The 11,920-nt window shown below is 66.3% G+C and overlaps 1 protein-coding gene across 2 annotated transcripts in view; it reads right to left on the bottom strand.

Moving 5' to 3' along the window:
- The window catches only part of IFT140 (intraflagellar transport 140), a 79,386-nt gene that overhangs the window by 33,573 nt on the left and 33,893 nt on the right, over positions 1-11,920 (bottom strand). For both annotated transcript variants that reach the window (XM_058286696.2, XM_058286695.1), the window contains exons 15-18: positions 9,306-9,436; positions 7,116-7,281; positions 5,652-5,783; positions 1,919-2,118 (exon numbers count right to left, since the gene is read on the bottom strand). In XM_058286696.2, the coding sequence (XP_058142679.1) occupies positions 1,919-2,118; positions 5,652-5,783; positions 7,116-7,281; positions 9,306-9,436 (629 nt within the window). The remainder of the gene's footprint in view (positions 1-1,918; positions 2,119-5,651; positions 5,784-7,115; positions 7,282-9,305; positions 9,437-11,920) is intronic.

Genomic DNA, 11,920 nt, shown 5'->3' with positions numbered 1-11,920 from the left:
ATGTTTATCACCAGGCGCCCACGACAATGTGGCCAGGTTTATAACCAGGCGCCCATGACGTGGCCACGTTTATCACCAGGCGCCCACGACAACGTGGCCACGTTTATCACCAGGTGCCCACGACAACGTGGCCACGTTTATCACCAGGTGCCCACGACAACGTGGCCACGTTTATCACCAGGTGCCCACGACAACGTGGCCACGTTTATCACCAGGCGCCCACGACAACGGGGCCCATTTTATCACCAGGCACCCACGACAACGTGGCCACGTTTATCACCAGGCACCCACGACAACGAGGCCACATTTATAACCAGGCGCCCACGACAACGTGGCCAGGTTTATAACTAGGCGCCCATGACAACGTGGCCACGTTTATAACCAGGTGCCCACGACAATGTGGGCCCGTATATAATCAGGAACCCATGATGGTGGGATCATGTTCATAATGAGGTGCCCGTGGCAACGTGGCCACGTTTATACCCAGGCGCCTGTGACGATGTGGCCATGTTCATACCCAGGTCCCTGGGGTGACGTGGTCATTTCACAACCAGGCACCCATGACGGCGCGGCCACATTTATAATCAGGCGCCCGGGGTGACTTGGCCACATTTACACCCAGGCCCCCAGGATGGCGCATCCATGATGACTGCCGGGCCCATGGCTACCTGGAGGCACATTCCTGCCGCCTTCTTCCCGACAAGGGCTCTGACCCGGAGCCGGGGCCACGCGCAGGCAGGCGCAGGCCTGGCCCCTCGGCCGCCGCCTCCACACAGGGCTGCTCCCCTGTGCTGCTTCTGACCTTCCAGGGAACGCGAGGGCGGCAGCTGGGCTCTAGCACCTGAAATGCTCCAGGAGCTTCAGTCAGGACAAAGGAGGAGCAGGGTGGGTGCTGCAGGAGGCAGCGTGGCTTGTGGGGCTCCTAAGGCACCCGTGGGTGCACAGCCTGCTATGCACCGAGCTGGTCATGAGTGACCGGCTAGTGGCCCGCGAGAGGGCAGTGGGGAGGCTCGGACATTCCCTTCCTCCCCGATTTCATCCCTGGAATGGAGTTTTCCCCAATTGTGTGCCAAAAATTGTTTTTTGCGATGCTGTGCTGTTTCTGCCAACTTTACTTGTAGCCGATGTCAGGTAACGTAAGTTAGTGTGCGTGAGGCTCCAGAGCTGGCCTGGGGCTCACCTGTGCTCACGTGGGAGTCCGAAATGAGAAGTGGGCAGGGAGGGGGCCGAGGAGCCCCTCTGCCCAGCCCAGAGCCCCAAGGCCTCTCGCCGTGGGCCTCCTGCCCCCTGGGCACAGAGAGGCCGCGCAGCAGGTGCCCTGGGCGCTTCTCCGAGGCAATGTCCGCGGGGCAGAAACCGTCGCTGCCAAGCGGGGCCTGCCTCAGCCTCCTCACTCTCACTCGGTCTTTTCCTACTTTAGTTTTATTCATCAATTTTTCTACGTTTTGGAAATTAAAACCTGCCAAGTGCTTTTGTGAAGAATTCCTGAATTCTTTCAGCAACAGAGAGGAAGACGCTGGCCGGGGCCTTGGGTTAGAAGGCCGCCTGCGCAGGCTCCATTGCCCGTGGGATCTGGCACTGATCTACCTCGGCCTTTTCTGATCTGTCGCGGTTATTCTCAGAGGGACGTGTGTCGGTCACGCTTAGCAACCGGGGGGCTCTTGACTAGCAAGTGCCCGGAACACTTTAAAACAAGCCAAAGGGGAGCTCAGCGACCCGCGAGGGTCCTGGAGTGACCGCGGCGAGGGCCAGCTCGCCTGCTGCCGCCTCCCCACAGGGCGCGCCAGGCGAGTCGCGGCGTCCGAGCGGGGCAGGGCGTCACCAGTGACAAGACCACAGTATGCAGGAGCTGGCGAGTTCATGCTCCAACTGAGAGGGGAGGTGGGGGGCGGGGGCCGCGGCGGGGACCGGCTCCTACCTTCTGATGAGTTTAATGGACTTGAACGCTTCGTCCATGTCCCCGACGGCGGCAAAGAAGCTGAAGTTGAGCATGGCGTCCCGGGTGGGCGCGTCGCAGTCCTCCAGCCCGGCGAAGTCCCGCAGGGGCCTCCTGCCCACCGCCGGCGGGATGTGCGGCTGCCCGGGGTCCGCTTGGTCCCCTCTGTCCTCTTCTCCAGGCTGAATGACAGGGGGCGCCCGTTACCGACGCCCGCGCCCGTCCCCTGCCCTCGGTGCTGTCTGTCACGGGAGCACAGCCAGCTGCAGGCGGGCAGAGGACGGGAGGCCAGGCGGCGCTGCCGGGCGCGGGGAGAGTGTCCAGGGTCGCTCAGCGTCGTCGGAGCTGCAGGCGCCGGTCTCCGAGAGTGGGGTGCGCGCAAGCCGGCATGCCTGGGCGGGTTTTCAGCCTCGGCCTCGCAACCCCGGACTTTCGACGGTTATGAAAGGGCTGGGCTCGCTCCCACCAGTTTGAGGGTTCAGTGAAGAACCCTCAAGAACTGCCACTCTCCCGCACAACTCAGACGTGCACACCCATCTGCGGGGTCTCGTGCACTTGGGTCACGCCGCTGTCGTTTGGGCTGGAATTTTCCAAAACAGGGACCTGGTCGGTGCTGCCCCTCCATTGTGTCTTTCCAGAGAATCATCAGCTGAGCGGAGCGGTCCCCAAAAAGGCACACAGAAAAGTGAAGCCTCTCCCCGGGGCCCCCACACAGCCCCCCACGAGCACTCGCCACACACACGCCTGCCGGACGGCCTCCCTGCCTGGGGGTCTTCCCCGCCCGACTCCGGGGACCAGCCTTCCGAGGGCTGGGTGCCCGCCAGCAGCCCCCTCGCCACCCTCACTCGGGGCCGCGAGCCCCCTGCACCCGCTGCTCGTCACCTGCCTCTTCCGCTCTCTCTGCCTTCCTGGGAGGCATATGGGCCCCCCTGGCCCCCTCCCCTCCGCTCGCTGCGCTCGCCCCTGCCGCGCTGCCTGGCAGCTGCGATCTCAGCCTGTGCCGCCGCAGCGCCCCGGGCCTCCGCGAGAAGGGGCACGGGCACAGAGGAGGGCAGCCCGGACAGGCCCTGAGGCCGCGGAGGACCCGGCAGGGCGCAGTGCGGGTTCGCGGGGCTGCGCAGGCCACAAGAGCCAGTGATGTGGACTAACTGCACAAAGGGGACGCCGCCTGCGCAGGCACGCGCCCAGCGAGGGCAAGAGCATTCCTGCCTGCTGCTCCGCCAGCGCCGACACCGGCCTGGTCCTGGGCTCCAAATGGACCGTGCCAGGCCGGGCGCAGCCCCTGCCAACTCACGCGGAAATGGGGGCGCCCTGTGAGCACGGCCCGAGTGGGTACACCCGCAGCACCCCGCCGGGTTCTCAGCTAATCCCAGCAGAGCATGGCGAGGGCCCCCGCTCCCGGAGGGTCACGCGCACACCGTGAGGGTCCCGCACCGCCCCGGGAGGCTCAGGCAGGCGCAGCATGGAGAAGGGCTGCACTTGGGGGCAGGATGGTGGCTGGGGCCGCCTCGGAGGAGGCCTGCTGGGGCCGCCCAGTGGCTCAGGACCCCAGCGCGAACGTGGGGAACGGCCGCTGCCTCCACCGCAGACCAGGGTGGAAGGCCCCCCGTCACACACTCAGGCGGCAGGCTGAGGGCGGGCGGGGGCCAGGCACTGCCACGTGGCCTTGCTGCGTGGTGGGGTGGCTGCTCAGCTCCGGCCGGCTCCCGGGCCCTCCGGTGGGGCGCGGGGAGATTGACCCGCGTGAGCAGGAAGCAGCGCTGCACGGAGAATGCAGCTCTAACGGGACAGACAAACGGACGGGGGACGTTTGGGAACCGGCAGAGTTGAAGCAGGGGGACGTAAGAGGGGCTCAGGATGGAGAAGAGAGTGGACAGCGAAGAGCGTGACTGCGCAGGCCAGCAGGGAGAGGACAAAGAACTTCCGCCACTTTTGGGTTTTCCACTCAAATATTCAAATGCAAAGAAGAAAGAAATTTGGAACATCACCAGCATGGCAGACCCGGGAACGCCCTTCATGGAGCGATTTCACGCAGCGCGTGACCACCGGGCAGGTGAAGGTGCCTTACGCCAGTCTCGAGAGCCCCGCGGTCTTTCCTGTGAGGGCTGCGCCCAGCAGGCGAGGTGCCCGCAGAACCCTGGCACTCGCGGCCCCAGCCACTGAGCCTGATCCACCTTCAGCAAACGCCCGCCTGGGGGCCTGGGAGGGCAGCCCTGCCGCTCTGACCAGGGCGCAGCTTCCCAAGGGGGGCGGCACGGGCGGCCACGTCGAGGTCGGCGTGCCCAGGGCGCATGCCCTGTCGAGTCTGATGGCTCCTCGGCGGTGGCGCTCCCCGCCCTGCACCCCGGTACAGGAGCGATCGCCCCTGACTGGGAAGGCCAGAACAGCGCCGCGAGCGCCGCGAAGGTTGACTAGCAGCTGCGGAGGAAAAGCCAAGGAAAAGCCAGATAGAAGTCTACACGCCTGGGGGCGGCTGTGGCTCCATCAGCTGGGCTCCCGTCTACCACAGGGGAGGCCCTGGGTTCACGTCCCGGGGCCTCCTTGTGAAGGCAGGCTCACCTGCATGCAGCAAAGTGCCACCCAGCATGCAGGCGCCACGGAGAGGCGACTCAGCAAGGTGACGCAACAAAAAGGGAGACAAGTAAGAACACAGAGGAGTGTGCAGTGAGTCGACACAGAGCAGACAGCAAGCAAGCTACAAGGGGGGGAATAAATAAAAAAATGATAATAAAAAAAATCTACACACTTGGGGAGCAGGTGTGGCTCCGTGGTCGAGCGCCTGCTTCCCCCGTACGAGGTCCTGGGTTCAAGTCCCTGTACCTCCTAAGAAGAAGGAAGCCCACACTGCAGCCCCCCCAAGAAGAGGGAGAAGGGGCTGGGAAGAGGCTGAGCGCCGCGCTGGGCGGGAGCACAGAGTGGGCAGCCCAGCCTGGGGCTCGTGGGCTCTACATGGAGGCCCAGGCGCCCACAGGGCTCTCAGGTCTGGGCAGGCGGGCGCCTGGTGACAAAGCTCAGCCCGGTCCTGGACGCCCCCAGGCGGGGGCCCGAGGTGCACGGCTTGCACTCGGAGGGGCAGCCTGGGCCGGTGCGCCCCACTGTTGGGCAGGCACCCGGGGAGGCCCTGTGGGGACCCACGGGAGCCGACCTCTGTCCCTGGGGACACCGGGAGGCGGGAGCCACGTCCTGGGAAGGGCCAGGTCTTATTCAGAACAGCGCGGCTGGGAGGGCGTGCCAGCGGCGGCCTTCCACCGGCAGTGAGGGCCGCGGGCAGGTCCAGGGCTGCACCTGCCCGGGGGAGGGTGGATTTCCTCTAGCAGGATGGGAATATGTAAGTTGCTAAAGTAAAGCAGTGAAAAGAAAGGGAAGGGGAAGGGAAGGGGAAGGAAAGGGGAAGGGAAGAGGAGAAGGGAAGAGAAGGGAAGAGAAGGGAAAAGAATAGGGGAGAAGCTGAACGGCTTCTTTCCGGGGAGGTGCTCGGGAGCCGGCGGAGCCCCTCCTCCGAGCATGCTCAGGCATCCCTCAGGCTGCGATGCTGTCACAGAGCAGCGCCGGCCGGGATGCTGGTGATGAGCTGGGGCAGGGGGTTGTGCTAGTCAATGACCATGACCCCCAGGGGCCCCCCGAGCGCCTCCCTCCAGTGTGCTGGGAGACTGGGTAGGTCGTGGCCGCAGGGGGAGCTGGGAAACACCCTGCACGCGCTCTGGGGGAGCCGCACCTTTTTTGTGAAGTAGTAATGGGGCACCTCGAGGCCCAGAAGCGTCTGGCAGGCGGGTGGCAGGGGGAAGCTCTCCTGGAGCAAGAGGCCGTGCTCGTCGGACAGGAAGAACGACAGGATCAGGACATCTGCCTGGGAGGGGGGAGGAGAGGTGCTGGTGCCCTGCGGCACTTGTGCGCTGGGACAGACGCGGCCCCCGAGGGGAGGCAGCCCACGCCTCGAGGGCCCCGTCCACGGCACGTGGCTGGCAGCGTGTCTCGGGGGCTCCTTCTTGGTGAGCTGACTCGTCTTCTGGAAGGGTTTCGGAACCAGCCGCCCCCTGGCTTATTTTGCGGCTGGCCGTTCCACCAGGTTGTTGCAGGACACTCTGAAGTGCCCTTGCATTCAAAGTCTCTCCCCTCAGGGTCTTTACTCTGGTTTGCAAATCAACAGGGTCAACAGAACTGCTGTGGCCTCCTGAGCAGGAAACAGGACGCCCAGGGCTGGCCGGAGCCCTCCCCCCCCCCCCCCCCCCCCCCCCCCCCCCGCCTCCTCTTCCCAAAAGACAGAGCCCCTGGGACCCCGCCGGCCTCGCCCTTCCCCTTAGCGCTTCACTGCGGCCCGAACAAAACCCCTGGGCGGCCGCGCTGAGGAGAGGGCACGGCCTCCCGCCCGGTGTCAGGACCCAGGCCTGGCTTTGCCTCGGGAAGCCTCGGGGGGGCCGAGGCCTGCGGCAGACGGTCCTCAGCACCCTCCACGGCCTCTCAGCCGGGCCAGCTGCCCCGCACTGCCCTCGCCAGGCGCCCACGGAGGAGGCGCTGCTGAGGACGAGGCGGGGTGCGGAGGCGCGCACACGGGAACCTGCGCTTTCCACCAGACGCCTGGCTCGGAAATGCCTGGCTCGGAAATGCCTCAGGGCTGCGGCCCTGCTGGGTGGGGCCCAGCCCTTCACGGGGTGGGCTGCCGGGGGCGGGGAGGGACTTGCGGGGGGGCAGTCAGTGGGTGGCAGCGCCAGCCTCCGTGGGCCCCTCTGCAGGACGGCCCGGCTGTGCCCAGAGGCAGCACTGGGCGGTGCCCGCAGCAAGGGTCCTCGCCCGCAAGCTGGTCCTCCACGCTCTGCCCTGCCTGGAGGCCAGGCCGGAGCACCCGGGCCACGGGGGGCAGAGGGGCCGCCGCCCCACGCCGGCCTGGCAGGGGAGGCACGCGCTGCACTGAGCTGCAGTGAGCTCGTGCGCCCGCCCAGCTCACCACCAGGCCAGACGCAGGGCAGACGGCAGCCCGGTAGGGCGGGGCGGTGTGCTGCTCTGTGTCGGGGCCCCTCGCTCCCTGCGGGGTCGCTGTGTGGTCCGGCGCCCCTCGGGGGGCTCCTCGGCCAGGAGGGGCCGGCCACCGTGGTTTCTGGAGGTGCCCATGCCGCCGAGGTCGCGCTCCAGCCCGCCCCCTCCGCCTGCGCGGCCCTCCCGGTCCCGTAGCTGTGGCATGTACCGTGCAGCCGCTGCTCTTGGCCGGGGCCGGCTGCTCTGCGTGCGGCGACGGGGTTCCGGGCGCCACCTGGACGGCCTCGCACACCAGCAGCCTAGGCTCGCTCTGGGCCCAGAAGTGGCTCACGGGAAGGTAGCGCGCCAGCGTCTCGTCTGCCAAGGCCAGGCTCCTGGGGGAGAAGGAGGCTCTGCCTGAGCGCCGCGGTGAGGGGCGCCCCAGGCACACGCGACAGCACCGCGGCGCCCGTCCCAACACGCGCTCTGGGCCTGAGAGCCTGGCTGGAGGGCCCACTGTCCTCTCGGGGCCTCGGCGCTGCGGCCGGCAGGGGCCTCGGGCCCTGAGGAGCGCCAGGGGACCGGCTCCTGGCCCACGGCGTCCCCGTGGGCGCTGCGCGTCCTGCCCTCCGGGCCTTTCCCTGTAGGAAACTCCAAGTTTTACAGCCCACGACGCTGCGGAGTGCTGGGGGGAGGCAAGGCCAGGCGGCAGGAACATAGGGCAGCAAGAGGGAGCAAAAGGGACTCAGGGCTGGGGCCCCTGGTAGCTAGAGGAGGGTCGACCCGTCCCCAACCCTGCCAGGGCCCCTGCTGGTAGTCAGGGAGCTGTGGCAAGGCGAGCATCCGCGGGGGCCCACGAGAGCCGGGAGCGCCCGTGGGTGCCCCTGAGCGGGCTGAGATTCAGGGGTGTGGACAGACAGGCGCGAGGCCGGCCTCGGAACGTGACTCCACTCCCGGGAAGGGGAGCAGTGAACGGCCGTTGGGAGCTGAGGCGGGAAGCAGGAGCCTAAAAGACATGTCAGGGGAGTGGGCGAGCTCAGGGGTTGAGCATCTGCTTCCCGTGTCTGAGGCCCTGGGTCTGACTCCCGGTACTTCCTAAAAACAAAAATAAAAATGAAGATAAAAGACAGGTCAAACAAGAAAAACTGCAGCCTGGGGGTCCTCGCTTCAGGGGTCAAAGGTGAATGCTGAGCCTCCAGTCGGGGTGCCCAGAAGTGACCCCGCTGGCAGGAAGCGGGACTGGAGAGGGGCTGGCATCTGGGGACACAGGGAGAAAATGACATGAGCATCATGTGCAGAGAGAGCTGGAGCCAAGTCAGGTGAGAGGTAAAGCCTGCGGGAGACGGGGGAGAGCCCGCAGAGGAGTGCACCAACCCGCGTGCAACAAGGATCCGGAAGGTTCTAGGAGAAAGGAGCCTTGGCAGAGCAGCTGGGCGAGGGCGGGGGGACACGGGGAGGGGTGGGAGTCGTGGCCAAATGCCAGAGCAGCGAGGAAGAGAGGGACGAGAGGCAATGGCTGGCCCCGTTTGGTGCTCCTGCTGCCTGGAGCCGCCGCCCGTGGCCAGCGCTCGCCCTCGCCCTTCCGCCGCCCGCGGCCCGCGCTCGCCCTCGCCCCTCCGTCCTGGACCTGCTCTGTGCACCTGAACCTCAGCCGTGCTCCTCTGGGGGCAAGGCCACCGTCCTCCTGAACACGGCTGGCGAGCATTCTTGCATTACTTTATGCGAAAGTCCCAGGTAAACTGTACATGAAATACAAGCACTTAACGTTCTGGGGATATTTCCTTCGTAGCAGAAGGAACTTTAAAGCCGCGTTACGTTAACTCTCTGAAGAAAGACCATTGTTGTTTCAGAATTACATTTCCTGAAAAGACTGGAGCAGGGCTGCTCTGCTTCTCTCGGTGCCACGGTGCCTGGCCCACGCACGCAGGCCCCTCGACCACAGCCCTTTGCAAGTTCAACTTTCTAGCAAAGTCATTTCAGAACCCCAAAACCGGGGGAACAGACTTGAAGCTGCCCCGCTGCCCCAGCGTGGCCCTGCGGTGCTCTTCTGCTCTCACGGCGAGTCACTGCTGAGGGGCTGAGTGTGAAGAACAACCAGGCCGCGACCTGCCCTGTGGCAGGCCCGGCACACCCTCTGCGCCTCCCCAGCCAGGCCCTGACAGCGCAGCCCCACCTGCCCGGCTCCTGCCCGCTGCACGACAGCACGTCCCCGCAGTCCACCTGTCCCCAGCCAGGCCCTGACGGCGCAGCCCCACCTGCCCGGCTCCTGCCTGCTGCATGACAGCGCGTCCCCGCAGTCCACCTGTCCCCAGTCAGGCCCTGACGGCGCAGCCCCACCTGCCCAGCTCCTGCCCGCTACACGGCAGCACGTCCTTGCAGTCCACCTGTCCCCAGCCAGGCCCTGACGGCGCAGCCCCACCTGCCCGGCTCCTGCCCGCTGCACGACAGCACATCCCCGAAGTCCATCTGTCCGTTCTGGAAGTCGAAGGTGCTCATGGTGTCCATCTCGACATCATAGAAGCAGATTTTGGAGTCGGGGCTGTTGTCGGCCTGCAGAGGAAGAAAGTAGATGCTCACGGCGCCATGCAGACGTGGGCGGCTCTTTGGCTCCGAGCGTGGGGTGGCACGCTGCGTGTTTGGAAGGAGCCCGTGCTGGCCCGCGGGGCCCGGGCGGGGCCACAGAGCTTTCAGGTGGAACGTCCTTTCAGCTGTATCACATCTAGCTGAAATGTGCGCACCATCGCTGGCCTACGAGCTTAGAGAGCTGGAGGCAAACCCAAACGCCTGCGAAGACCCTGCCGCCCGGCGGTGACCGACACCGCTGGAGGTGTGACTGCGGCTGGAGGGCCTGGCCGGACAGCGCGGGGCAGCTGGCTTCCAAGGAGCCGTTCCCAGCGGTGAGCAGAGGGGAACGGACTGGAGAGGGCCGGAGGGCGGCCCAGGCTGCACACTCAGGCCGCCCGGGGATTGAACCCTGTGAGAGCCAGACGGCGCCCACCCTGGCACCTGGCGTCCCCGCTGTCGGACCCCAGAGACGGCGCCCGGGGCTTCCCATGCACACCGCAGGCCGAGGAGCCCCGTTCTGCGTCCATTTTCAGGAGCACCTGAGTGACCGTCAAGGAACGAGGTGTGCCTCGGGGTAGCTGGGACTACCTACGACTCCAAAAAGGAACACAGGTGCATCGACAACCGCCGCTCCTCCGGGCGATCCCCTCGCTGGAGGAGACTCAGCAGGGGCGTCTGATTAAACGACGCGCAGGGAAGGGCTCGGATCTGACCACGTGGTATGGTGGCTCAGGGGCGAGGCCCCGCCCCTTGGGCACGAAACACACGCACGCGGGAGCAGGCGCGTGGCAGCAGGTACGCAGGAAGAGAGGGCGCACCACGGGCACGGCCCAGGGAGAGACGAGCCTGACGTCCAGGGCTGACCTTGTGGAGACCAGAGCAGCTGAGCCCAGAAGGAAACGAGCCCCGGGGAGAGAGACGAGCCCCCGCCAGCCTGCGGCTAGAAGAAGCCAGGCCACAGAGCCCGAGGAGGAAGAGGATGGTCGAGCCTCGCCGCCGCCCGCTGTCCTGCTCAGCATGGGGCCCGTGGCTCTGGGCGAGGCAGTTCCTCTGGTGGGACCTTGATTGGATTCTCCAGGCCTTGGGGCTCTAAGCTCCCACCCCACACGAACACCCTTCACGAGAGCCCCAGAGGGCTGCTGCTCTGCCTCAGCGCCCGGGGCTGACGCGGGCCTCTTTCCAGAAGCTCTTTCTAAGCGTAACACGAGCACCCTGCACGACTTCCACTGCTCCCTCCCGAGCGCCGTCCCCTCGCCCCCTCCTCGCCCAGGGCCTGGCCTCAGGCAGCTGCCCGCCCGTCTGCACGTGCCCCTGCCATTTCTCCAACAACGCGGGTGGCGCTGCTGCTCCCGCTGGGCTGTGCGCCCAGCCCTGGAGGCTGTGACTCCTGCCGGCCTCCCCACCCAGGAAACCGGGAAGGGCGCGGGGCAAAGTGGAACTGGGACAGGAACTTCCGCGGTGGAGGTAGCGCCTCATTGTCCGTGTCTTTCCTTTGATCCTCGCACAGGGAACATGCACGATGTGTGCACACAAAAGGGAAGTCGAGGCCAGGAAGTGGCTGCCGTGGTGCCGGCATTTGCCGCACGGGCCCCGGGCCTGCCGGCTGAGGAAGCGCCAGCCAATGACTGGGGCCCCCTGAGCAGTGCGAGGGCAGCGCGGGGGCACCTGGTGGAGCCAGCAAGGGCTGCATGCTGGCAGCGGGGGGCTGGCAGGTGCAATGCAGCACTTTCAAGAGAAGAAGAGATCGAAAACTTGTTCAATTTTTAGTCAGAGGAAGGTATCGTGCCTTGCAGTACGGACAGACTCGCAGCTCGGGACCGTCACGAGGTCTGACCTCCTAAGAAGGGGGCTCTGGGCGTCACCGGGCCCAAGACACGCAATGACCAGGGCGCTGGGCAAGTCGGACACTGGGCCCCTCCCACGCGGCAGCCTCCCCCCCCCCCAGCACGCATGGCGCTTAACGCTGCTGTGTGTAAAGGCTGGGGGGGTAGGCCCCGGCCCCCCGCTGCCTGCCTGGGGCCCGCTCGGGCCGCTGTCCTCTGGCGGCCCTGCCGCACGACCAGCCACCCACCCCTCTGGGATGACTGCGACGGTGCCCATCCCCACCCACCTAGCCTGAGCCTCTGGGACCTGGGGCCAGGCTCCTCCATGCGCTCGGGGGCCGCCCGGTCACGCAGCCCGGCCGCGCCGCGCCAGCACAGGGCTTTGCACGGCCCCGCTCTGCCTGCGCCCTCTCCCTGGGACCCCCCGAGCACTTGTCTACTCCTAATCGCCCTCCCTGGGGAAGCCTCGGGGGCACGTTCTCCCTGCACTGTGCACCCCTCCTCCGGCACTCCCGTCCCCGCCGTACACTTCCCTTGTCCACGGCGTCTTCCGCCTGCGTGTAGACTGTGCCTCATAAGGCACCTGCCCCCACAGCACTCAAGGGGCGTTTACAAACGAATGCACTTTACAAACGAATGCACGAGT

This window comes from Dasypus novemcinctus, chromosome 23, assembly GCF_030445035.2.
Source record: "Dasypus novemcinctus isolate mDasNov1 chromosome 23, mDasNov1.1.hap2, whole genome shotgun sequence".
Lineage (NCBI taxonomy): Eukaryota > Metazoa > Chordata > Mammalia > Cingulata > Dasypodidae > Dasypus > Dasypus novemcinctus.
Note: the sequence above shows the minus strand (reverse complement) of the source record. Positions and strands in the feature narration are given on the sequence as shown.